This window comes from Cuculus canorus, chromosome 4, assembly GCF_017976375.1.
Source record: "Cuculus canorus isolate bCucCan1 chromosome 4, bCucCan1.pri, whole genome shotgun sequence".
NCBI lineage: Eukaryota > Metazoa > Chordata > Aves > Cuculiformes > Cuculidae > Cuculus > Cuculus canorus.
The window spans coordinates 74156092-74179672 of record NC_071404.1 but is presented as its reverse complement, the minus strand read 5'-3'; the positions used below and the strand labels follow the sequence as shown (position 1 = coordinate 74179672).

Below are 23581 nucleotides of genomic sequence, written 5' to 3'. Positions count from 1 at the left end.
TTCATTATGCCAAGAATGAGTTTGCTTGACTTCCCTGGGAAGTGGGCTTGGACTTCTGAAGCAGACAAAAACACTGCGAGGAGGCACCACACTTTTCAAACGTGAATTATGTTCCTGGTGCTGGCTAAGCAAGAAGGTAAAACGTATTCATGCTGAAACTGTGGGTTTGAGTTCTTTTATCTGAGACTTAAAATAAAGGTCTCCCTGGAGTAACTCTTCGACCTGAAGTGCTTGCTGAAAGAGGGCTTAAAACGTGAGAAGGCTGGCTGGCCCAGTTAGCAGAACTGCATTGACAACTAGCATTTGGAACTAAACACAGCACTCAGAAGTACCAGGTTTCCTGCTGTTTTTATTAGTAGCAGTATATTTTTTACTAGACAAGATAAAAATGCTTACTACTTGTACAAAATGGAAGAGACAGCTTCCCTAACTGAGCCAAACAAGGGTGGGTGAACACAAACTTTTCCTAAGGCTCTGTCAAAGACCAAGATCTTAACTGTAAGAGTAACATTTGATGACTGCCAGTCTTTAACTTACGGTAAAAGATATTCATAGTGTACACTAGCCTTCAGAATCATATTCTCTACTCAGTACAAGCCAAGTGTAAATTATGTGCTTTGTTGAAATATGTTTTTACTTCTAAGTAAGTCTGAAGTCACAGTGTGGTACTGAGAACATAAATTACCGTCTGTGCTGTGCAGATCTAGGACAATCTCTGTGTGGTCAGTTCAACCAAAGATGTGTCTCTGTTGCCACAAAACTTGAGGGCTGATCTCTGCTATCAAAAAGGTTTATGAACAGGTTTCCAAGAAGAGAGAGGGAGATAAGGAGCAGTTCAAGGTTCCTGGTACACAGTTGTTCATGGTTGTGTATGTACTGAATTAGGTAACATGCATTTTTCCCATACCATTTAACTGAATGTATTCAAACATTATAACTTGAAACCTAAATGTTCAAAAGACTTTGAGCAAACACAGCTATCGATTTTTTTTTTGCCAAATGCTAAGGTAAAAAACATATTTGCTGTTCTGAATAAGGATTTTCCTTCTCCCTGGTATGTTATCACTCTTAAAATTGCCACATAAAACCCAAACAAATAAGTACATGAGACCCGTTTGTTGTTTTTACAAGTGGAGTTCTTGAAATGAAGTTGTATGCCTGTGTAACTGATTGATTTATTCTGCATTTTTGCTACCATAACCTTAACTTGTGTTCTGTAACTCATGGACCATTTAGTCCTTTGGGCTCTTTGAATCTCACCTTGTAAGGCTGCTGCCAGGTTTGTCAGTAAGTAAATCAGTAAAATTAGATAAGGTCCACTTTGATTGATGAAGGTGCAGAAAATTATCTTACTGTGGTATGCAATGATTCAGTGACTCTTTACTTAATCTGAAACAAACAATAACCTGTATAGGATCTCCTCTCTGTTACACAGTCCTGCAGTAGATACGCCTTAATGAGGCACTGCTACCAGGGTGGGCCACCATATACTGCTTTCCTATAGCTCTGCATGTTCCTCAACTGCATATTCCAGCATGGTATTTTTTTCCCAAAGGAACACATACCATCAATACCAACGCTGAACTCCATTTAACCTTCTCTTTTTCAAGCTTATGTTTCTGTTTTAATTACCTCTCCAGCCTTGTGCTTGAAAAACCTTTTATATATTATATATATATTTGTATGTGTATTTGACATACCAGCTTTTTTTTTTTTAACCTTTTATGCCACGTACCCAACTAATACATTCTTTAAGAAGTTTTTTCATATGTTTTGATATGAAACTAGGGATAGAGATGTGACAGGATTAATACAGGATCCAGATCTGTGATTAAATCAGACCCAACATAGGGCAGCAGTTCAAATTCACAGTTATAATGAGTCCATAGATTTGTTTTATTTCTCAGTAGACAGAAAGCTGTAAATTGGTAATGAGGCAAGTCAGAGGATGAAGGCATACAGTCTGAACTGCGTTCATGGCCACGCTGACTACTGGGGCATGAGGAAAGCTCTTCCATCACCTATGCTGACTCCTTACGTGAGCTCTGTGCTACCCAAACACTCAGTCTGCAGCTTTCGTGGTAGATGATACCTATTTTACTTTAACATGCACTTCAATCACCTCTTCACCTCTTCAGGCACTTAAGGGTGACATATTTGCACAGTATGGAGATTGGTGCCCTTATTTTTACTTCATCCTTCAAACTAAGAAGGCCTTCAGACCTGAATAATAAGAGAATGATTTGTAGATACGAGACTAGTATGGTCTCAGTTTCATCCAGAATAAATAGAGCTAGTAGTCTGGGAAGAGAATTAATCCAGTGGGAATAAAGACAAATATTGTGACGTTTTGCTTTGAAAATGTAGTGTTCAGGAATAGATAATCCATGCATTTTGGGCATCTTTTTCATCTTGTGACATACTGCAAAAATAAGTGTTTAGCAGGCAGGAAAAGCCAAGTGAGCTGAACGAATATCCAAACAGAGCAATCTAGCTACAAGGAATAAATAGAGCTGGAATGGTGATGAAACATATGTTTTCAAGTAAACATCATAGTAGGCCAATGAAAGGCATACTATTCCCCCCCCAAAAATGGTAGCAGTGAGCAGAGAAATGTTTAAGAAATACAAGTGCTGCCTTTCACTGAAGGATTTCGTAGGTTTTTTGGACAGTGAAATGTAGGAAAAGTATGTCCCTGGCAACCTAATATTGCTACCACAGTCTCATTCTTGAGGGATTCCCAGCTGTAGTCATTCACTGCTCACCTGTGCCCTGGCATAGTAATCTAGCAGGTGTGTTACTGAAACCATTCACTTTAAGAAATCAGAGAGATGTTTTCAAATGAAGAGAAGAGATCATATCTGGGGAAATCTACATTTCAATTATTTGGTTTATTTTATAATGACATAAAAAAAGCAGGCATCTTCTGATCAGCCTTCATATGGTATCTGTCTCTTTCTTGGACAACGGTCATGGCAAACTCAGCATGTGGAATGGTGTAGGAGCTCACACAGCCACAACACCCTGCTGCCACCCACCAGTCTACAAACTGGAACTTGCTGGGGGCAGCAGAAAGGACAACCTGAAGAGCTCAGCACTACAGAGCCAAGGAAGACTAGAGCTCACCCCTGCAGGGATGGAGAGTTCTTGTTTGCCCTGTGAGGGGCATGTGCTTTTGGCCTTTATGCAGATTTTGGTCCCCATCTTCAGAGCCCTGAGGGGGCTGCAAGTACAAGAGTCACAGCAGTGAGACATTTTGTGGACAGTCACCTAAGGAAGAGACAAAGACTGTCCTTTGAATAAGGCCTGACATCTGCTGCCTGACTGATAAATATGATGGGACCAACAAAAAAAGGTCTCAATTACCTGTCCTCAGGCCCTGACCCATACTATAAGATTGGGACTGAGGCAGTAGGTATCCTGCTCTTAGCTACTTGAAATGGTCTAGTTGCATCTCAGAAGTGTGTTTTCCATTAAGCAGCTCTGTATGAGTTTTTGAGTCAATGAAGCTGACATGAAAAAACCAAATAATTTAGAAAATATGAGATCCAGACATTTGATATTTTAAAGAAATAGACACAATGGAAATAACTGCAATTTAAATGCAAGTATACTTTTTTCCTTAGCACTACCATTCTTGTCGAGGGAAAAAAATAATCCTCTCAGCTTATTTTTACTGCGGTCAAAACCAGCAGCATCCAGAAAGCAAATGTTTTCAATGATAATCTAACAAAAATAAGAAGTGATGCTCTGGTGTGTTATTTGTTTGAATTGTCTGGTCTCTCTAACTCAGACTGCAACCTACTTATGAAGTTCTGGCAGCACTCAAATCCACGATGAAACAGGATCCACTATCACATGGGACAACTGAAGCTCCTCTGTGCTTGTCCTGCTCCTTTAGCACTTGGATTACTGCACACCCAGAGTACGCCACAAATACGCCTCCTTCAATGGCCTGCGCTCCCTTGTGGATTTTAACTGACTCAGTAACAGTAGAGGCTCTCCTACACTCCAGGCATCTCACCTAAAAAGATCAAGAACAACAAAAGAGAAGCATGTCCTAGCTGAATTCAGTTCAAGTTTCAGCATGCCTCTTCTGTCCCCAAGCCTGTTTGCTCTATTAGCATGTCAAGAAAAAAGAAACAATATAGAATCTAATATTTTTAATTTTATATACAGGGATATAACATTATGGCAACTTTGTACATGAAATACATACAGTATTTAAACATGAAAATCATCTAGGTAAGAATTTACATTAGCAATGAAACTGCTTCGTGTGCAGCCCAGTTAATATTTAGTTTAGATCTGTATTTTACTGGGGAGAGTATTTAATAGTTTACAATCATAGAAACATAAACGTTTAAAACAAGACTCTATAAAATAATTTACAGAAACCCTACCGCCTACACTGAGAGAAAGGGTGTACGTCTGTGAGTTTTCTGCATGAATAACAAGGTGGAAGAATGATGTATCTCAGCCTTTTAGGTATAAAATAATTTAGAAGCAGTTCATGCAATATGGAAGCAAAGGAGTGCCAGTTCCTTCAAGGTTTCCTGCTACCTTGCACATCTACTGAGCATCACATGTGGGTCACCGGACACAAGATAATACTGTTGGCCAGATGCTGCCAGAGAGCACCAGCCGCAGTTCCTTCAAACAATTACTTATGTAAACATAAATATACAAGTCGATATCTTTTCTACACAGTACAAATACAGGCCACAACTTCTCAGCTGTGCAAGTAGTCAATCTGTATACTGGGAAGCAGGATAATTTTCAGACCGGAGTTCCATATATTTCTATGTACAGGGGCACTAACAGAACCTCCTTGTTTTCACTAATTTGCTCTGATATTTCACAGAATGCCCACCGTGCCCTATCACATAAACGTCCAGCAGGTAGGACTTGCCAGGCTGCAGGCCTTTGATTGTCTCTGTGGTCACTGCTTTCTGGATGTTCTGGCTGTGGAAGTATTTACAGAGAACCTTTTCTGACTTCTTCCTCGTATCTGGACCCAAGCACTGGTTCTGCTCTCTTTTCTTCTGCTCTTCATTGTAGTTATCATCCACTTCCCTTTTGTAGATGCAGAATTTGTTTCTCTCCTGTGTACCCAGCCATGCCACAGTGACTGAAGAACACGTGCGGAGCTTGTCAAAGGCTTTAATTCGTGTGTCTTCAGGAAGAGAAGGAAATGACTGCTTGTTAGGCCTTGTTGTAGCCAGGATCTTCAGCATAGAAGCACCTTTTTTGCTTCCTTTCAGCCTGATGAGATATTTAGCTTTTGCTTTTCCCCTAAGCTGGAACTGCCGCACACCTTCCACGTTTTGAGACAAGAGAAGTTTTCCGTCTCTTCTAACTTGGATCTGAACAGCATCCAGGCATGAATGAACAGAGAAGGTGACCTTCTGGTGAGATGAAACAGGAGCAAAACGTAGAAATTTGGCTCCCCTTCTCTTGATGAATACATCTGTAACTTTGCCATCCTTCAGTTCCACTGTTTTCTGTTTAGCCTCCTCCTTTGTTCTGGCAAAGGTGCCAACATATGCGGTGCTCATGTTAGTGTTGGTATTTACTGCAAACATATCAAAATAGTACTGTGTATCAGGCTTCAGGTCTGACACTGTGAAGATGTTCTTGTTCCCAATACAAACTTTATGCAGGTCAACTCTTGGCTTTGATGATTGCTGGCGCCCAAACTTTGATGATGATTTTAAGAAACCACGTTCTCTGCCAGAGTTGTTATCCGAGGGAAAGCCAAAAAGGGCAAAGTCAAATGGACTGAAATCCAGACCTGGTTTTGGAGCCATCATGAAGGCATCATCAGAACTGAGCTTGGCTTCAACAGCACAGAGGCTTTTGAAATTGTGTTCCTTATTGATGACTATGCAATACTGAATTGGCTGTTTCAGTAAGGAGGCGGTGGGGCTTGGTTTCCATGCCAGTGTCACTGTTGTACGTCCCAGAGAAGTGACATCGATTCTGGGATCATAAGGTAATTCAGGATAAGGTTGGTCTGATTCTGGAGTAGTGGTTGCATACACTTTAAAATGTGTATCTTTCTCTGTCGACAGCAGATCTAGTTGGTACAAACCAGAGGGAGAACTAGAGGACACAAAGTACTCGACATCGTTGCCTTTGTAAGAGAACAGCTCTGTGCCTTCCTCATTAGTGATCTGCTGTTTCTGTTGCTCAAGAGGTTCTGGTTCACCTAGGTTATAAGCAAAGAAAAACATTTGTATAAACACAATCTGTGAATATGAGACAATTCTTAACAGACACTTCTACATCAAATTCAAAAGTGATATTAGGAGGAAATGTTTTCCTGTGAGGGTGGCGAGGCCCTGGCACAGGTTGCCCAGAGAAGTTCTGGATGCTCCCTCCCTGGAGGTGTTCCAGGCCAGGATGGATGAGGCTTTGAGCAACCTGATCCAATGGGAGGTGTCCCTGGCCAGGGAAGAAGGGCTGAAACTGGATGATCTTTAAGGTCCTTTCCAATCCAAACCATTCTATGATTCTAAGATCTTCTGAGGAAAATAATTCTGTCAAGTCAGAGAGGAAACTGGTCCAGCGCTCAGGTTAAAAACAAATGCAAAAGGAATTGCACCTGACCAGTACTCACAGAGTCTTGTGAATGGTAGCTTTCATTTGCTTACTTCAGGCACCCAACTTAGAGATGCCATACAGCGCCCCAGGGGGAACTGTCTTTGCTGCCTGGTTTTGGGCTTGGGCCCTTAGCTTTGGTCCTCTGACTCATGCTCTGACTTTGTGCCTAAACCCGGTAGGGGCCAAAGGGGTGTGTGCCCTACATGCAATGTAACATTTAGCACTCGTGTGAGCAGCTCTGGAAGCCAGAGGCCCTTTCTCTTCTCAGTAGCAGTTACATGTTTAACTGCAAATAAACTCCATGCCTACAGATGAGTCCTCTCAAAAGGACAAGCTCAGCCCTGCTGCAATGCCAGCCCTGTCTCTCCAGTTCTTATCTTGTGTACACAGCTCAGAGCAAAGCCCTCGTGAATCCCAGTTACTCTAAGCAAACACACTTTGTTGTGGCAGCATTCGGTGCACTCTGTAACTATAACCTCAGCTTTTACATTTTTACAGCCCTTTTCCCTGTCACGCTCTCCCCACTGCCAGTTTCCTGCACAACAGCAGGACTGAGGCTGAAGATCCAAACAGCAGACCATAAAGATGGCCCTGCTGCAAGACTCAGCGTCACACTGGGACTGGTCTGAGTGGTTTTGAATCCATAAGAAATGCAGGTCACTGAGGTACAAGGGAAGTCGTTGGTCATTCGTTACCTGAACCTTCTCCGCTGGCTTCTTCTGGGAGCTCTTGTACGCTCAGTTTCCACTCCAGAGGGGCATCGCATGGTGTCACTGTCACTGCCAAGGGAGTGTTGTCCTCTTCAACCACAAAGAAATACCTAGAGAAGGTTAACAGACCCATACATAAATAAATCCTGATGGCAGCCAATCACCTTGGGACCGACTTGACATGATCAAGGTTTATCTTGGTGAGGCAACAGAGACAGAAGTGGTACTTACAAGCAAACGTGCAGAGGGAATATGGAAAGGCCAGTAGGCAAGAGCTAAGGAGGTGAGGGGAGTCTCCCACTAACACAGAGCTGCAGAGATCACACTTTACTTGTCGAGACACAGAAAGGGGGCATCCGGCCTTCTGCCCTCCCCTCATCAGCTTCACTTTTTTACCCTTACACTAACTCTGCACAGTATAAATGGTCACAAAGGATTAAACAAGGGAAATAGGATCTTTCCTAGAATTTAGGGATATGCTCTTCAAAGCAGGACACGAACTTTATGCTCTGTCCAGGCAACAGCCCTAGAAGCACACACAGACACATACACCTTCCGCTGCCCTCCCACACCCCAACAAGCACCACGTCATTTATCATAAAATGTTTCTCATCGCTGAAGCCTTAAGGAGGGCTGCGATATGAGGAGGAAAGTGGCAATGCCAGTCTTCCCTGAACTCTTTGGAGCCTCAGGTTCTTCCCCAGCCTAACCTTAGTATTTTCTGACTCGTGGTTGAGGTTGGGAAGTGAGGAGTTCAGATCAGAATGGCTTACGCTGCTTCTTTAAAGCACAAGATGAAATAACAGAGACAAGTGTGGTGGGGTGAGCCTGTAGTTTCTAATTTCCTTCCCACTCCCTTCGCCTCCAGACATTGTTAGTGGCCCCACTTCAAGGAACTTCTGTAGTCTGTGGGAGCTCTGGGCTTGTCCCAAAAATCAAATAAACTGGGATAGACCCTCAGTGGGGAGGCCAGCTTGGGATAGAAACTCTCATAGCTACTTACTTCACCAGACAGAACACTGGAATTTGTATTTTTCTGGTTTGGATCCAATTTTTATTTCAAAAGAGCCAGCAAATAAAGCTACTATCTTCAAAGTACAACTTCCTTGCTTGAACTTGGCAGAAATACCTTTTCGGGGTGTCCCGGAAGAGGTAGCTGCTAATTTCGGCTCCATCTGGGATGACTGATGAATCATGAAAAAATGCTTTGTCCCGGATCTGCATTTGGAAGAGCTCCTCATCTCTGGTAGGGAACTTCTGGGGCCTGGAGCTGAGCGGCAGCAGCAGCAGCAGCAGCGGGCAGCGCAGCAGGAGCATCCTAGAGCAATGAGAGGGAGTTCCACCTGAGGAGGGCTGCACCACAGGCAGCAGGAGCTGCCATCAGCTTGTCCCATGCTGGTGGGCAAGACCATGGTGAAGCACCACTTTATTAGTGACCTGCAGTCATTGTCTTGGCTAACTGCAAACTTGTGTGGCTCTTATGGACTGATTTAGTGCTGAAATGCAGACATACCTGTAGAAACATCGCCTACGCTTTATGCTTTCATAGCATCGTTAAGGTTGGAAAAGACTTCTAAGATCATCAAGTCCAACCTTCAGCCCAACACCACTGTGCCTACTAGACTCAAAGTGCCCTGTCTACACGTTTTTTGAACACCTTCAGGGATGGAGTCTCCACCACCACCCCAGGCAGCCTGTGCCAGTGCTTCACCACTCTTTCAGTAAAGAAATGCTTCCTAATATCCAATCTAAACCTCCCCTGGTGCAACTTGAGGCCATTTCCTCTCGTCCTATCATTAGTTACTTGGGAGAAGAGACCAGCACCCACCTCACTACTGCCTCCTTTCAGGGAGTTATGGCTTTGCTGGTACCTTCACTGTGCTGCCATACAAACATTAGGAATATATATTGTAAAGACTAAGCTTGTATCATCACAGCACTTGGATTAAGTATGCAAATAAGATTTTTCCTTCTTAAATTGCAATCAAAACACAAGCCTGTGCACTGGTTGCAAATTGATTTCTCTCCCTCTCATTAACAAAGAGCAAAATCCTTCCACATATTTTGGTAGAGCTACAGTCTGATGCTTTGCCATAGTGGAACAGCGCTCACTGGACATGGGAGCTCATGTAAGCACAGAGCAGATGGAGGGTGCATCGACTTTTCTGGTTGAGATTCCAAAAATCCTTTGAAAAGTAAATATTTCCAGTGAAATTGTTCTTCATAAAAACAGTGAATTAGGAAAACATGTGATATAAATCCACACATATTCAAAGCACATTGGTATTAGCATGCAATTCAGCAGGGCTTAATCCTTAAGCCTGATGGGAACTGCAAAACACAAAAGCAGTGAATCCCTTACAAATTAGGCATAATAATTCATAATCTCAGCCTTTCATTATTATGTCTACAACTAGGTCAGTAATGATTACCCTAACATATACAGCAGGGCAGGCTGGAAATCTCCTTTCAGTACAGTAGATGATCTCATATGTAACAGCTCTGGTATGGGAGGGTGGTAGGGGGGGAAACAAAGCCCATTTCTGGTGCAAGTATAAGGAGTTTTAATTGCTAAATGATAGCATTTTTAAAAATTAGAAGAAGAAGTTTAGACCATTTCCTAAACTGTGTTAGCCATTGGTTTTGGGGAGAAGCATGATAAAAAGCTGAGCTGGCAGGAACAGTTTTATCTGCTTGTTACTTATCTGAATGTGTGCTCATGCACCACTCTTTGTCATGCATTGTAAATTAGCTGCAGCTTTATAACAAACTCTTTTTACCTTTAAGATCAAATCTGCTGTTAAGATGTTTTTTTTCCCACTCCACTTGACCTTGCCTTAATCTTTTATGTAAAAATAGCAAACATAAAGCTTCTCAAGAAGCAGCATGATGTAGTCTTAGCCATAATAAAATTGCTCTTCCCCCTTCAAGCTCTTCATGAAAATACAAACAGATGCCCCTGAGGGAAGCCCCAGCAGCCTCCTCCCTCCCCCTCCCATGTCTTTACCTTCCAAAAACCCTAAAGGAGCCACTGGAGTGCAGTGCGGTCACGACACAGGACCCTCCCACTTGCACCAGGCCCATCTCCTCCAGACCTTTGGAAGCTTTCAAGTCCCACTCCCTGACAGCCCCAAAATCCCCACATTTCCCTTCCCGATCTGCTTTTCATGAAAGCAAGCAGCCAGCAGCCTGCCAACCTCTGTCCCTCTCTGTATCACATCCCTGCCAAAGCTCCCACAGGTGGGTGCTGGCATCCCAAATGTGGGAATTTGCACAGGCAGCATGGGGTCTTGTCCTCTTTTTCACCTCCAAATCTTCCCAAATCCTCCCTCCCTGCTGCCTCTAGCTCCCCTTCCACATGAGCAGAGAGGAGGCTGTGGCATCCGCCTTTGCTCTGGTGCATCCTGCTCCCAGGATAGTGAAACACAGCAGGACACGTGCAGGACAGCAGGTGTCCTGACAGCAGCAAGGCTCGCAGAGGGCTATTTTCACCCTTATATTGCTTCCTTTGCCTCTAACGTTATTGTCATTTAATTGCTCCTTCACCAATGGCACAGGTCCTCTGTGCTCACACCCCCTGTGCTTCCTCTCCACTGTCCCAGGCCCCACTACCTCAGCTCATTCCTGCACTGCTTTCTACTGTTTTCTCCAACCTGTGCTGTCCATCTCAGTCCTGCCCTTCATCTCTCTATTTTTCTCACTGAAACCAGCCATGCAAGAGGGAAGAGAAATATGTAGCGAATCCCAAAGTAACCCTATAAGCCACAAGTGACACACGCTGAAAACCTCCTTACCAGAATGCAATTTTATCTTTGCCTCCTTTTGCTCGTGCAGCATTCTCCTTCCCTGGCCCACCACATAGTCCTACATTTACAGCTAGATCCTCCCTTTCTGAGGTGGAAAACCACAGGAAAGATGAAAGCAAATGCTTGAGGCTCACCTGGCAGAGTTTCCTAGGTGGGCATGGAGACTGGAGAGGAGCCTCATGCCCCCTGTGAGCGAGCAGCAAGCCCAGTGGAGAGCCCTGTGGCGAGCTTGCTGGTCGATGGCCGCGCCACCCTGTGGGGAAGCCCTGCCTGAGCCAAAGCTGCCAAAAGTTATTTTGCAGTTGGAGAAGGCTTTGCCCTTATTTATTCAGTGATAACCTGGTGATAGCAACACAGGGCCATGGTCCCCCTTTGCAGGGCTTGTAACACTTCATGCCCGGTGCTCACAGGTCTTGAATTGTGCACTTTGTTATTGTTTGAGATGTTTAAATAACAGTTTGCTGCAGTGCTCTGCCCTACAGAAGGCGACGGAGTAAAGGGCTTTACCTAAGACACAGAATTGATACTTACAGTTAAATCCTGATTTAGGTCAACCAGCATCTGTCAAAGTTTATCCCAAACAGGTCCTGACTTCACTTTTGATGACAACAGACATATTTCCTCCAATTCAGACTGAAGTGTTGATACTTATCAGCAAAGTGAGTGACATTTGACCTTTTGGAGCAAAGATCGTAAGTCAAAATGCTTGCTGGCTTGAGTCACCAAAGTCAGCAGAAACCTCCTCTTGCACAAAGCAGGATGAGTTCCGTGTGCTCTAACACGCTGTTTATTGATTTTTCAGCTATTATCATTGGCCAACAGGGAAGAAATTCTTTCCAACTTAATCACAACAGTTACCACAGATTATTTGGTTAGGTAAGAAACTCTGACACTTTCTGCAGACAGCGTCCTCCACGTGAACCCCTTGAAATTTCAGTCCTGTATATTCCCATACTCAGTTCCAGAGCAATGTAACCTCTATTAAAATAAACCATTCGTGATTATAGGACTACCCAGGCTAAGCTTCACTTCTTAAATAATTTCACTAGCTAATTCACTTTAAAAACTCTTGTGGGTATTGTTTCTGTCCCTGTTAACCATGACAGTGTAGCAACAACCTACAGATTTGTCTCTGATTTCTTTATCTAATTCTAAAGACATTTTGGCTTAAAAATAACTACAAAAGACATATTAAGGTTAGTTCTGTGATCGCTGCCCAACTTCGGCAGGCAGCACTGGCCTGTCCAACACATAAAATAGCTTGCAAAGTTGTCAACTGCTCCTGAGAAAGAAAAGCGTTCCAATCTTTGTTCCTTTAGAACGGAGTATGGTTTTGAGTGCTTTCACTTTCACTCATCCACCTCAGAGGCTAAAAATGGGCCTGATTTTCACGCATGACACATTCAGAAGCGGGACACCCCAGCAGCAAAGAGGCATCCAAAACTCACTTCTCAGTTTTTGGAACCGTGCTGTTGGTGTTATACCACCTTTTCACACCAGTTAATAAACTGATTTCAGTTCTTGCAGTTCACTCACAATACTTCGGCAGAGATGTAAGCTAAATCCTCTATAACTTGTGCAAAACATCAAGAGGGAAGCAAAAAACCCATTTATTCATCTCATGTTTCCGGGCAAGTTCACCGCTGGGCAATGACTGTGACAGAGCCCTGCAGAAAATGCACTTGCTAGATGTGAGCACTTGAATTCCTGCTCTCCCACCCAGCCCTCAGAAACTTTCAACAAACAATTCTCTTGTCTGGCTGTGCCATGCTCTGAGCCAGTTTCATTTTCAGCAGCCAGGTACGAGCTGAAGCCTAAGTGCTGCACCGTAAAGCCATACAAATTATGTTAAATATGTCTTGTGATTTCTTTTTCTCCAGCCTGTACCACCTCTTGAATGCCTTTTATTCCCTTTTCTAAAAGTTTGTCTTGTTTTCTTTTCTTTTAAACTCTGAGTCAATATTTTATTGATATATTTCTGCTGACTGGAGGGATTTGCCTGCTGTTTATCACTGCATTTAAGAGAGCGCCAAAATAAACAGTCCTAAGTGAAATAATAAGCACTGGTTTCCTTCTCCAGGATTGCAAAAGTGCCCTCTAATGGCCCATCTTTACCTTTCACTTTTTCCCCCAAACTTTCTTGACACTGAGCCTTAAAACCAGAGTGCAAAGATGAAAACTCCCATCCTGCATCTCCCATCTCATACCTCTCGTCCTCCCTGGAGAGGCTGATGCCAGCGGCTCTAGACCAGAAACAACAGCACCACTGAAAACATCCTTGAGAAAACATGACTTGATTCTATATTCCTTCCTTTTCAAAGGACAGTGGGGGAAAATGTTTTCTTTTTTCTCCCTTTTCTCTTTCTTTCCCCCTTTCTTTCTTCCCTCTTGCAGACTGACCCACTTGAGGGAGCAGGAGCATCTAGGGAGGCCCCCATCACCTTCCAGCTAGATGGGGACGCCCAGTTTTGCCTGCCAAGACACCGAGCCCAGGTAGGCTGAGCAATGCCAGGGCATTGTTGGTCAGCACTTCCTTCTATTTTAACCTGGAAGGTAGTCACCAGGCTGCTCACCTGGTCCTGTCCCCAGGTGAGCAGCTCCTGGGCTGAATTACAATTCATTCCAATCTTTTTAATGATTTCCATTCCATGAGTCTCACCCAAGCTTTGCAAAATTCCATGTACACAAGCCCTCTATCTGGCCTCTAAGACCCTTGTGTAACAAACTTCATCTATATGGAAGGCCTGCAAATACCCAATTATCTGCAATTATAAGCAGAAACTGAGAGGATAACGCAATTTGCAACTGGCTTAGGTGCCAAGCTGGGGGACAAATTAGCTGGAGCTGTGGCAGCCCCTCTTCCTGCAGGCTGTGGAATTGATGGGGTCGGCACATCCTCAATCAAAGCCAGAAACAGATGGCCTCGAGGGTAGATAAAATCACCCCATTTTTATTTCACTGATAAAGCCTCTGGTATGTTCTGTCTGCCCTAAGCAAGCCGCTTTTTTTCCCAGCAAAATAAAGTGGTTGTGCAGGGTGTATGTACCCCACGAGGCATCAGGGGCTCCCCACTTACACCCCATCACAGAAATCCCACCCTGTGAACCGAGAACTTATTCTCTTTGGCTGTTTGGGATCAAAGCAGTTGCGTATTCCTGTTTGGGCTTCACTGCAGATGTATTTCATGCACAGACACTCACAGGAAGGCTCAATGTCACCGACTACACCTACACTCCGTAACAAGGGAGCACAAGTATTGGATTCACCACGTGCAACGCCTATTCACTAGTGATCTTCAAACGCCTTGATCTATGGAAATCATGCGCTTTGTCTCTGCAGGTCACAGAGACCTGTAAAGGATTTACAGTAACAAAACAAAACAGATCCGGGTTTACCTGAAGCAAATAAATCTGGAATAAATAAACCCCAATGTTTAATTACAGGGAGGGAAAAGTGTTTGACTGCCATTTAATAAGGACAATTTCAAGGCCCAGCCTGCTACGGTGTTTTGTGTTCCATTTCTTCTCTTTTTATTTTATGGCTACTTAACTTTTTTCCCCTCCTTACGTCCTATTTTTAAACTCCGGTGTGCTGGGTTTTCTTTTTTTTTTTGTTTACATTACCCATGCTGCATCTCATAATAACTCTGTAGATTTATTGACATGAGTTAAGTCCAGCTTTGGAAATAAAAGGGCACTGTATGACTTCTTTGAGTTATTATAGGAATGCTGCAAATAAAGAGGCTGTGAGCTTTTCTATTATACACTTCATTTCCAGAGATACAGAACACAACTAGATCCACCTCAACATACAGAGTTAGCATCTCAGTAACAGAGAGGTTGAAAAGCACCTACCAATTTCAATTGCAACACAATTAATTATTTTTAATGTGAAAAAGAGGGAAAATAGTCCCTTTGAAATTTTAAGTATTTACTGGGAGTTGCTCAGTTTGTTTGTTTAGGGGAGACGGGAAGGGAAAAGTGAAGGCCTGCCATTTAATACTCACTGTTCCCTAAAGGATCTGGAAACTGTTTGGTGTGCTTTTTGTTTGGGTTTTTTGTTTTAAAAAGAGAAGCACGCCTGAAAACTTGCTGTCTGGTCCTGCCTGTGGAAAAGCACGAACCATGCAGGGCTGGGGGAGCCTTGCCAGGAGCCCCTGCCAGCCTCTCTGCCGGAGATCTGCACCAGCCCAAAACCTTATCCTACGGGACCAGGCAGGATGAGGAAGACAACCCCGACAGGGACGCAGGGGTGTAGTGCTGACTGTGGATCATAAAGAGAAATATTTGTGTGTAGCACTGCAGCCGCCTCGACGTGGCGGCTCCTGTTGGCAGGACCAGCTGTAACTGGGAGGGCGGGAGCATTTACAAACCTGTAATCCATGGATTAAAGCTCCCTAAGTACGCACAGACACGATGGACTATAATGGTGCCTTTGAAGCATTTAGGGTCCACTGTGTCAATAATCTGTGGATTACCCGACCGCCTCTCACAATTGCAATTCAACCCACGATTTTCCATTGCTGAGTATTGTTTTAGCAAAGCAAATCACAGTAGTATGAGGAAGAAAATCCAACTAGGTAAAATTAAGAAGGTATGGAAATAAGGGTACATTTCCACCAAATCTTAATGAACAACAGTGGTAATAAACTACAACTTAGGGGAGAGGTTAACTCCAAAGGGGTAACATTGTAAAATGTGGAGCTGGCTCAAATTAAAGACGTTGAAAAGCAAACATACTCAGGGAGATATGGTATCAAAAAATCAAATTTTACATGGACTGTTTTGTTTCTAAACTGAGCCTTATTTATTTTTCCACTTTTAGTGGAAACAGATTCAACTCTCATTACATCGAAACGGTCATCCTGGAGCTGGTGGTAGCTGGATGCTTCAAAAAGCAGCTGAGCCAGGAGATGCCATTTGGGACACTTGAGGAAATGCCTAGTAGTTTTTCTTTTTCTAATCAGAGGCCACATACCAGCGCTTCTCTCCTTCACAGCCACCTCGACCCATGCGACTGCGCGGTGAGTGTCAAACCCAAACAAACAGCGAGTCCCCAGTGACCTTTGTTACAATGCTCAGTTGTTCTCTTATAGCTCCCCTTGAGAGGGGATACCAGCAGCACGGGAAGAAATGATGGGCTGAAGCACTGGGTGGGAGCCAGCTCCACTGCTCCTGGCCACTCCGACACAGGCTGGCCTATGTCCTTACCAGCATATCTGCTCATCCTCCCAAGCACATCCAAAATTCCCAGGAGGTTGGATGTCGCTCACGGAGAGGGCAAGCATCACAGAATGGGTGACTGGTACTAGCTTTTCCAGAGGAAAATCTCCTTTCAGATGCCCCGCTTGGATAGGGGGAATTTTTTCCATAGTCTCAGCGGGGTTTGAGCCCCAGGAGGAGAAATAAGATAAGGCAGAGAAATCTTAGTTTGCACAACTCGAGGCCATTTAATATAACCAACCCTGAATGCCACGCAGCTCTACCACCAATCTTTCATCGCAAGAACTGGAGGTGTTTTATAACAGAGAGTAATTATTATCCCCTTGTTACAAGCAATAAAAGTGGGGCAGCGACTTGCCTTGTTCAAGGAAATCCCAATATAATCCCTTCCTTTAATCATAAAACAATAGCTACTTTCCTCAGCCAAGTCATTCTGCCTTCAGCACAGCTCTCCGAGTCGACATTTCTGTCTCTCCATAATGAATTTCAGCAAGGGGATTAGTGGGGAGGAACACATATGAACAATTACAAATTACAACCAACACAAACATGTTGGTATTTGGTACAGAGTTTCCCACTGTTCCTCTGGAATACTTCTGAATGCATTATGAGCAAGTGCCCTTGCCAAAACCCACGAGGGACAGGGATGACTGAAATGTCAGGGCATGATAAACAGCAGGAGCAGAACCAGGGTCCGTGCATCCTGCCGTCACATCCTCAAACTGACAAGGCTTACGGCTGGAGGTCAGAAAGCTTCGGAAAGCACTAGAACATCAAACCAGTCATTAACTGCATTAACTACCTAAGGAGTTAAAGTTGCTTGAGCAATTCCTAGGCCCTGGGGAATACCGCTCGCCTGGCAGCTGCCCACAGCCAACAAGGGGTTTGTGAAAGGGGAAAAAACAAGTGGCTTGCACAGGGCAGGGAGCTGTGGGAGAGGCAGCGACAGGCAAGGAGCTGCAGGTCACTGGTGCGACTTGCAAGGCAGGAGCACGGACAAGCTGAGCCTCTGGCAGCTCCAGCAACAACTGCAGTAATTACACTTTATGGAAAGCTGTGCTGTAAGCACACTGAAATTGGTTGTGTGCTTCTTTCCTTCTACTTTTTGGTACATGATTAGAAAAGGGAAAATTGCTGACTATTTTGAAACACTTTTAAGTGCACAGAGGCTGATCCCCTTGACCTTTATCAGACACACAGTTTTCTGCCGTGTCAGAATCACCACCACAAATGTACATAGGGTTACAAAACCACAGCCAGCCCAAGTACGTTAGTATTCCTGCCCGATCCCGTACCTCTACATGCAGAGTCTTCCTGCAACAGCCACTCAGAAATTATCATTTGCAATTTTACCCCATTTTCCTTTTCACTGCCTAGGGTTTCTTGGTGCTTCCAGGCTAAACAGTAGCAACCCGTAATGCCTGCAATAGCACAGAGAGGGACAGCAGCAGCTTTCCAGAAAGCTCTCTGGCAGCTGGAAGCAGGACAGCAGCTCCAGTAACAACTCACTACAGTGCTCCTGCCCATGAGGTGACTCTCCAACCCCCAAGGATGCAACTGCATCCACGTGTTGCTGCCAGGACGGTGTCCTGCACTGGTTTGCAGGGGCAATGGATATCCTGGAGCAAAGACACAGCAACAGGAACTCAAATGGAAACTGTAGTGGGCACCAAATGCAGTTGAAAGGTTGGATTCTAGGTTTTTCAATCCAGTAACACTCATAGTTAACCAAATATGGGACGAGGAGAAAGTACAATTCATACGACTGGAGAAAAAGTTATTTTTATTTTATCTGTGCTTTCCTGCATTTTTCAACCATATCCCTGTTTCACTTTTAGTTACACCTGAACCATGTAAGCCAGATCCTCACGGGACTTCAAAGAAACTATGACTTTTTCTACCACATCAAGATTCTAGCCCATATTACTATGCTTAAGACCACAGTAATACACGTTATGCTGATAGGTGATCCCCCAAATTTCTAATTCCTTAATTATCATCAGAATCCTTACTGAATTTACTGTCCAAAATTGGATTCAGTTTTAATATTATCTCTCTTCAGCTCTAAAGGTATGCAAAGGAAATCTTGGACCCTCCAAGTCCTTAATGAACCCTTAAGGTGCTCCCTCATAATGATTTGTTGCGTATCGCAGTAATTCACAGATGCTGTGTCTCATTTTCCCGAGTTGGAAAAGGGTCACTGAAAATATGCAAACATTTGTCAAGTGTTTGAAAATGGAAAGTATCAAACAGTAGTGCTAAAGAAATTGATATTTACATATTTCTACCAGTGTGCTCAGCGTTCGAGCAGGCAGACCTCAGCCACAGTTAGAGCAGCAAAGACTTTCCAAGACCCAGCATGGCTATCACCCCCTATGCTGACCCCCACCATCCCTAGAAAGCAGCACACACAATTTCTTAGTCACACCATTAGCTCTGGTGCCTTGTTCAGAGGCTGCAGTGGCTGAAAGCACAGGATGGCCCATCGCAAGTGAACCCCATCGCAGGGAGGACCATCAGCCTCACCACTTACACTGTGTCCTTCAGAAAATTACCTCTTTTACACACCCACTCTATACACTAGGGATGAGAAAAAGCAGGAATGCTCATGCAGGCTGAATTTTGCCTACCAGCATTTATTTCCTTAGCATCTAGCTTTAAAAAAGACAGAGACTCCTATAGAATAGAACTCAGAAAATTGGTGAAAATTACTAGTGAAGGACTTCAGAGACTTCACTTTGTCTCCAGAGAAAATCCAAACTTCTGCTTCTTACAACAGCCTGGCCTTTGCACGGCGAGGTGGGTGAGATTCATCCTGATCAGACCCATGTGTGGAGGCTCCAGTCCCCAGTTCCTAATCTTGCCACCAGTCACTGTGACAAATAGCATCAGTTCCCAATGTTCACAAGTGACCAAGGACGCTGGCAGGTGGAAAGTGCCTGTATGGTACAAGGTGGCTCCCAAGGTTACTCAAGGCTGCTGCAGCCGCTGAGAAGGGGAAGAAAGTTTCAGGACAAGCATGGCCAGGCACCAGAGGAGCTACAGACTGCCTGCGTGCCTGCCCTGAACCACTCAGCAGGCACTGAGGGGCACTGCTCAACCAACATCACTAAATGTCTCCAGAGCTAGTTGTGATGGAGAAAGGATTTGCCTCCAGAGGGCAAAATAAACGCCCAGAGAGACAGTGAAACACCACCATGGAGATTGCTGGCACGCTCATCTGTCTGAAGACATTACAAGACACTGCCAGTCCAACCACAGCCATCAGCCCGTCATACCAAAGCAAGGCAGGAGCGTGTTAGGGAGCTGCCAGTCTCTAGGCGGCTTTCTTGTACTTCTTGGGTTTTCTAAGTGCTGGACTTCTGCATGACCAGACTGACAAGTCTTTCCCAAGCGCAAAAAAGACAGGCACTCTGAAGGAACGTGCTGGAAAAGTTTCAAACCTACCAGGGTCAACTGCAGAGCTGTGATAAGGGATCTCAAAAACCAGATTATTGAAGGAGTCGGTTTCAGCTTCACTCTACTGCTGGGCCAGTGTTTATTTGTCCAGGCTGGCAGGCAAAAGGTTAGTCCTTTATCTAGTTACTGCGAACAAAAGCAGAGGGAACACATACGGGCAGACAGGTCAGACTGTCATGGGTGAGTGAACATCCAAACAACTCCAAAACCTTCAGGCCTTCTTATGGTAACCATACATCCTAGCTTGACAGCAGGGAATGGAAGGGAAAGGAAGGGAATGGAAGGGAAGGAAAAGGAAAGGTATTCCTGCATTCAGAGGTGGCTGAAATGCATGCCAAGGACATTTCCTTTCCCAAAGAGGGAAGACATGGTGAGAGCTGTGGTGGAACCCAGAACTGCTTTCTAGGGTTGCTGCAAGATGCTTGCATGAGAGTTACTGCTAAAGGACAAAGTGCCATTTCAATATCACCGGTAATATTGCATTGTAAGCCACAAAAAGCTGTAAATTCAGGACAGTATTGGCGCTTTGTCCCCTTGAGGCATTTCAGCAGGCCCAAGAGGTTTGGGCTGGAGCTGGGCGGGGGGTGCTGGGATGATGCCCTTGGGTCCCACATGCACATTTCACAGAGGACTGCAAGTCGGGGTCCATGCAGTCCCCACACCGAGCTCGCAGCGCTGAGTGGAGACTGCCACGAATCCAGTGAGCAAAAGGCTAAGCCAGAAGCACATTTTTGGACTATTGGTAGTATGTCTCACTGACGTGTATGAATTTTGCATGTTCTAGTTAAAGCCCCAATTGCCTGGATTTTTCTTATAAACACTTTGCAACTGCTCTTTCTTAAATAAGTGGGAATTAGAACACACTCCGTAAATTAACACAGCACATTTCCTTCCCTGAGTCTGCCATCCTGCTATCACACACTTGCCAGAGATGCCTTATACTCTTGCTTTTAAAATACCTACTTAATTCAAATGTTAAATTAAGACAGATTCACATGATACAAAAGGGTCTTAACACCTACTTATTCTTCCCAGCATGAATTTTTTTTCAACTATTGTATTATAACAGGATTATAAAAGTTTTAATTGACTGATGTTAAATCTTCCCTGCAAAATCGTTAACTTTAATAACCCCTAGGACTATTAGATTTTTATTCGTTATTTCTTATTACTGAAAAATCAGTTTGAGAGTGCCTCTAGAGTCTTCCCCAAATAGGGGTAAGATCTTATCAGTCCTACAAATCATACTCAAGTAAGTAATTCTTTCCCAGGAGAAAAAGCCCACAGGGAATTAAATGCAGATTTAGTAGCCAAAGGAAGAGAGAGAATGGGGACTAGAAACTGTTAACGCTGCTCACTGATGTTCTCCTTCAAATCCAGAGAACAGTTGGCAGCTCTGAGAGACTTGGCTTTCCCGCACCATCATCATCCCGATCTGTAAACTGCTTAATTTGCACCAGGTTTCTGGATTTCAAAATGCTGAGACACGTTTAGGCAGTTTGACTATAAAGAAATTAGCGGTAAATTTGCTGCACCTAACCAAAGTAGCGAGAGAGAGAGAGAGAGAGAGAGAGAGAGAGAGTGCTAGCTCATGTCTTCACGATATTCTGGTTGCTTTGTAAAAACTATCTACCCTTTTAATAATCCCTGCAGACACGTGCAAAGAACCTGTGATCCCATCGCGCCTCCCGCCTGCCTTCCCCAGCCTTTGCAGCGGGAGCTGGTCTAGCGCTGCTCTATTTTGGTACTGAGCAAGTTAAAAGTGAGAAAGATGAAAAGCATCATTTTTCTCACGCTCTTAATAAAGTTTCAACCCCTTTAAAGTTACTTTTCCTTATACTAAAAAAAAAAAATAAAATATGCTCAATTAGGTGAACAATGCTTTTCCCCCATAAATCACCGGGGAGGTGTTGGTCTCCGTGGTGTGTCACGTTGTGAGCGCGCGAGGGTCACGCTGGAGGGGCACTCATATCCGGACCCGAGGAGGGGGGAATGAAGCAGGAAAGATAAATTATTGCCTTTTGTTTTTTCAAATTTCCAGGTGCTTGCAGTAAGGACCCACTGCTTCTTATCTCAGCTGTCATGCAAGCAACAAACATCGCTCCAACTACTGAATTTAATTACCCTAAAACAGAACGGGCCCAATTTGGGCCAAAACCCAAACAACCCCATCTGCTCTTGAGCCATCTGTGAGAAATGCAGACAACGTGGCGTTCACCTGAGCCCTTGCCCCTGCCCGGGTGGCAAAACACAGCCCAGCCCAGCTCAGCTCAGCACAGGACTCACCTGCATCCCTCTCATAACTCATACTTGTGCCTATCAAAGTTGTGGACTGGTGGCTAGGTTCTCAGGTCATCGTGTTGCTGATTACTTGAACAGTATTTAAAACCCATCCTGTCAAATGCCCCTGAGAAGATCACCACGTCTTTGGTGAAGTTACAGTATCAGCTGTCTCGCATGTGAACTGAAAAAGACAATACTTCGCCTGCCTCTGATGTATCCCACGCGACCGATGTGCTCCCCCTGGGTGCAATCAAAGCCATCTACGCAGCCACGAGACTTTCGGCTGGTTCCTGTTACAGCTCTGTGTTAACATTTATCTTCCACCCCTTCAGTGGGTGTCCTTGCATACTGCAAATTAGAAAATTAATTCCAAAAGAGCAAACTTCTTTTTAATATTTACTCTCTCTCCTATCATTTCCAGCTTAAAGCACGTTCTCCTGGAGTTATGATTTATTACCCTGACCTATTTCCCGATCTAAGGGCAAATGCTTCCTCTCCTAATGACATCTTGTTAAAGTTTTCAAACATAACATCTCCTCAACCTTCAAAGCTCCTTCCATCCATCCGTAAGCATTAGCTTATTTGAGTTGTTTTCTCAGGCAGAAACTACTCTTGTTTGATCCGATAAAGATTTTTGTTATAGAAGTGGGATATTCTTAGTCACGATGCAAAACACAGTGAGGAACACAACTTCTTTACTCTGCCTTTTCTCCGAGGCCATGCTCCCTCACTGCACTGCTTGTTACTCAGCAGTGCTCAAGCAGCACTGGAGACCCTCCTGTCTCTTACCTAAGAAACTCTCTTTCCTTTAACATAACTCTGACTTATTCTCCTTTCACTTCTGCCCGTACAGTCAGTGACAGCAAAATACAGAGCTCTCCAGCATTCGGTATCGCTCTGGGCTCTCTGTAAGCAAGGTAAACATCGCTCTCCTGGGCTGTCTACACACTCTCACCCAAGCCTTTTATTCCAAACATGTATTTCTTTATACATAATTAGCGGAGGTTATCATCCTCGCTGCTGAGCATTCTCACCAGTATGCGCACCCTTTTGTAAGGACTTGCAAACTTATTTTCTTCCACGAAAGGAAGCCCTTCTCTCCTTCCCTCAGGTCTAACCTTCTTCCCTGCATTTTATAATCAAACAGAAAAAGAAAGCATAACGTTCCCCTGTTATTTTACCTCTCAGGAGCGGCTAAACTGGTAGCCCAGAGCAGCAATACAGTCTTCCACATTAATAACATCAGCCCCATTGCATGCGCTGACTCAGAAACGTGCAGTTTTCATTAGGCTGCCCTTAATGCAGAAAACGTGCGCGTTCGGCAGGGTTGAATGGAAACCTGCCATCCCTGGTGTGTCCATCGGTACAAATTAGTAAATCTGCCTCCTGCGAAAGCAAGCTGGGCTCTGAAAAGATAAATACCCACTTAGTGAAACAAAATAAAACCAGCTCTAGAAAGACGCAAGACCCTGAAGGAGGATCGAAATAGCCCCTT

General features: G+C 44.2%; 1 protein-coding gene across 7 annotated transcripts in view; it reads right to left on the bottom strand.

Annotated features, from left to right (window-relative positions):
• Nucleotides 1–4102: 4102 nt before the first annotated feature.
• The window catches only part of NDNF (neuron derived neurotrophic factor), a 44030-nt gene continuing 24551 nt past the window's right edge, over nt 4103–23581 (bottom strand). For 5 of the 7 annotated variants that reach the window (XM_054065222.1, XM_054065223.1, XM_054065225.1 and 2 more), the window contains 3 exons: nt 8446–8634; nt 7302–7426; nt 4104–6211 (listed from right to left, as the gene is read on the bottom strand). In XM_054065222.1, coding sequence (XP_053921197.1) covers nt 4818–6211; nt 7302–7426; nt 8446–8633 — 1707 coding nt within the window. In that variant the 5' untranslated portion in view covers nt 8634 and the 3' untranslated portion in view covers nt 4104–4817. Of the gene's footprint in view, nt 6212–7301; nt 7427–8445; nt 8635–11653; nt 11798–23267; nt 23461–23581 lie in introns of those variants that run through there. The other 2 variants (XM_054065224.1, XM_054065221.1) reach the window with 2 other exon arrangements.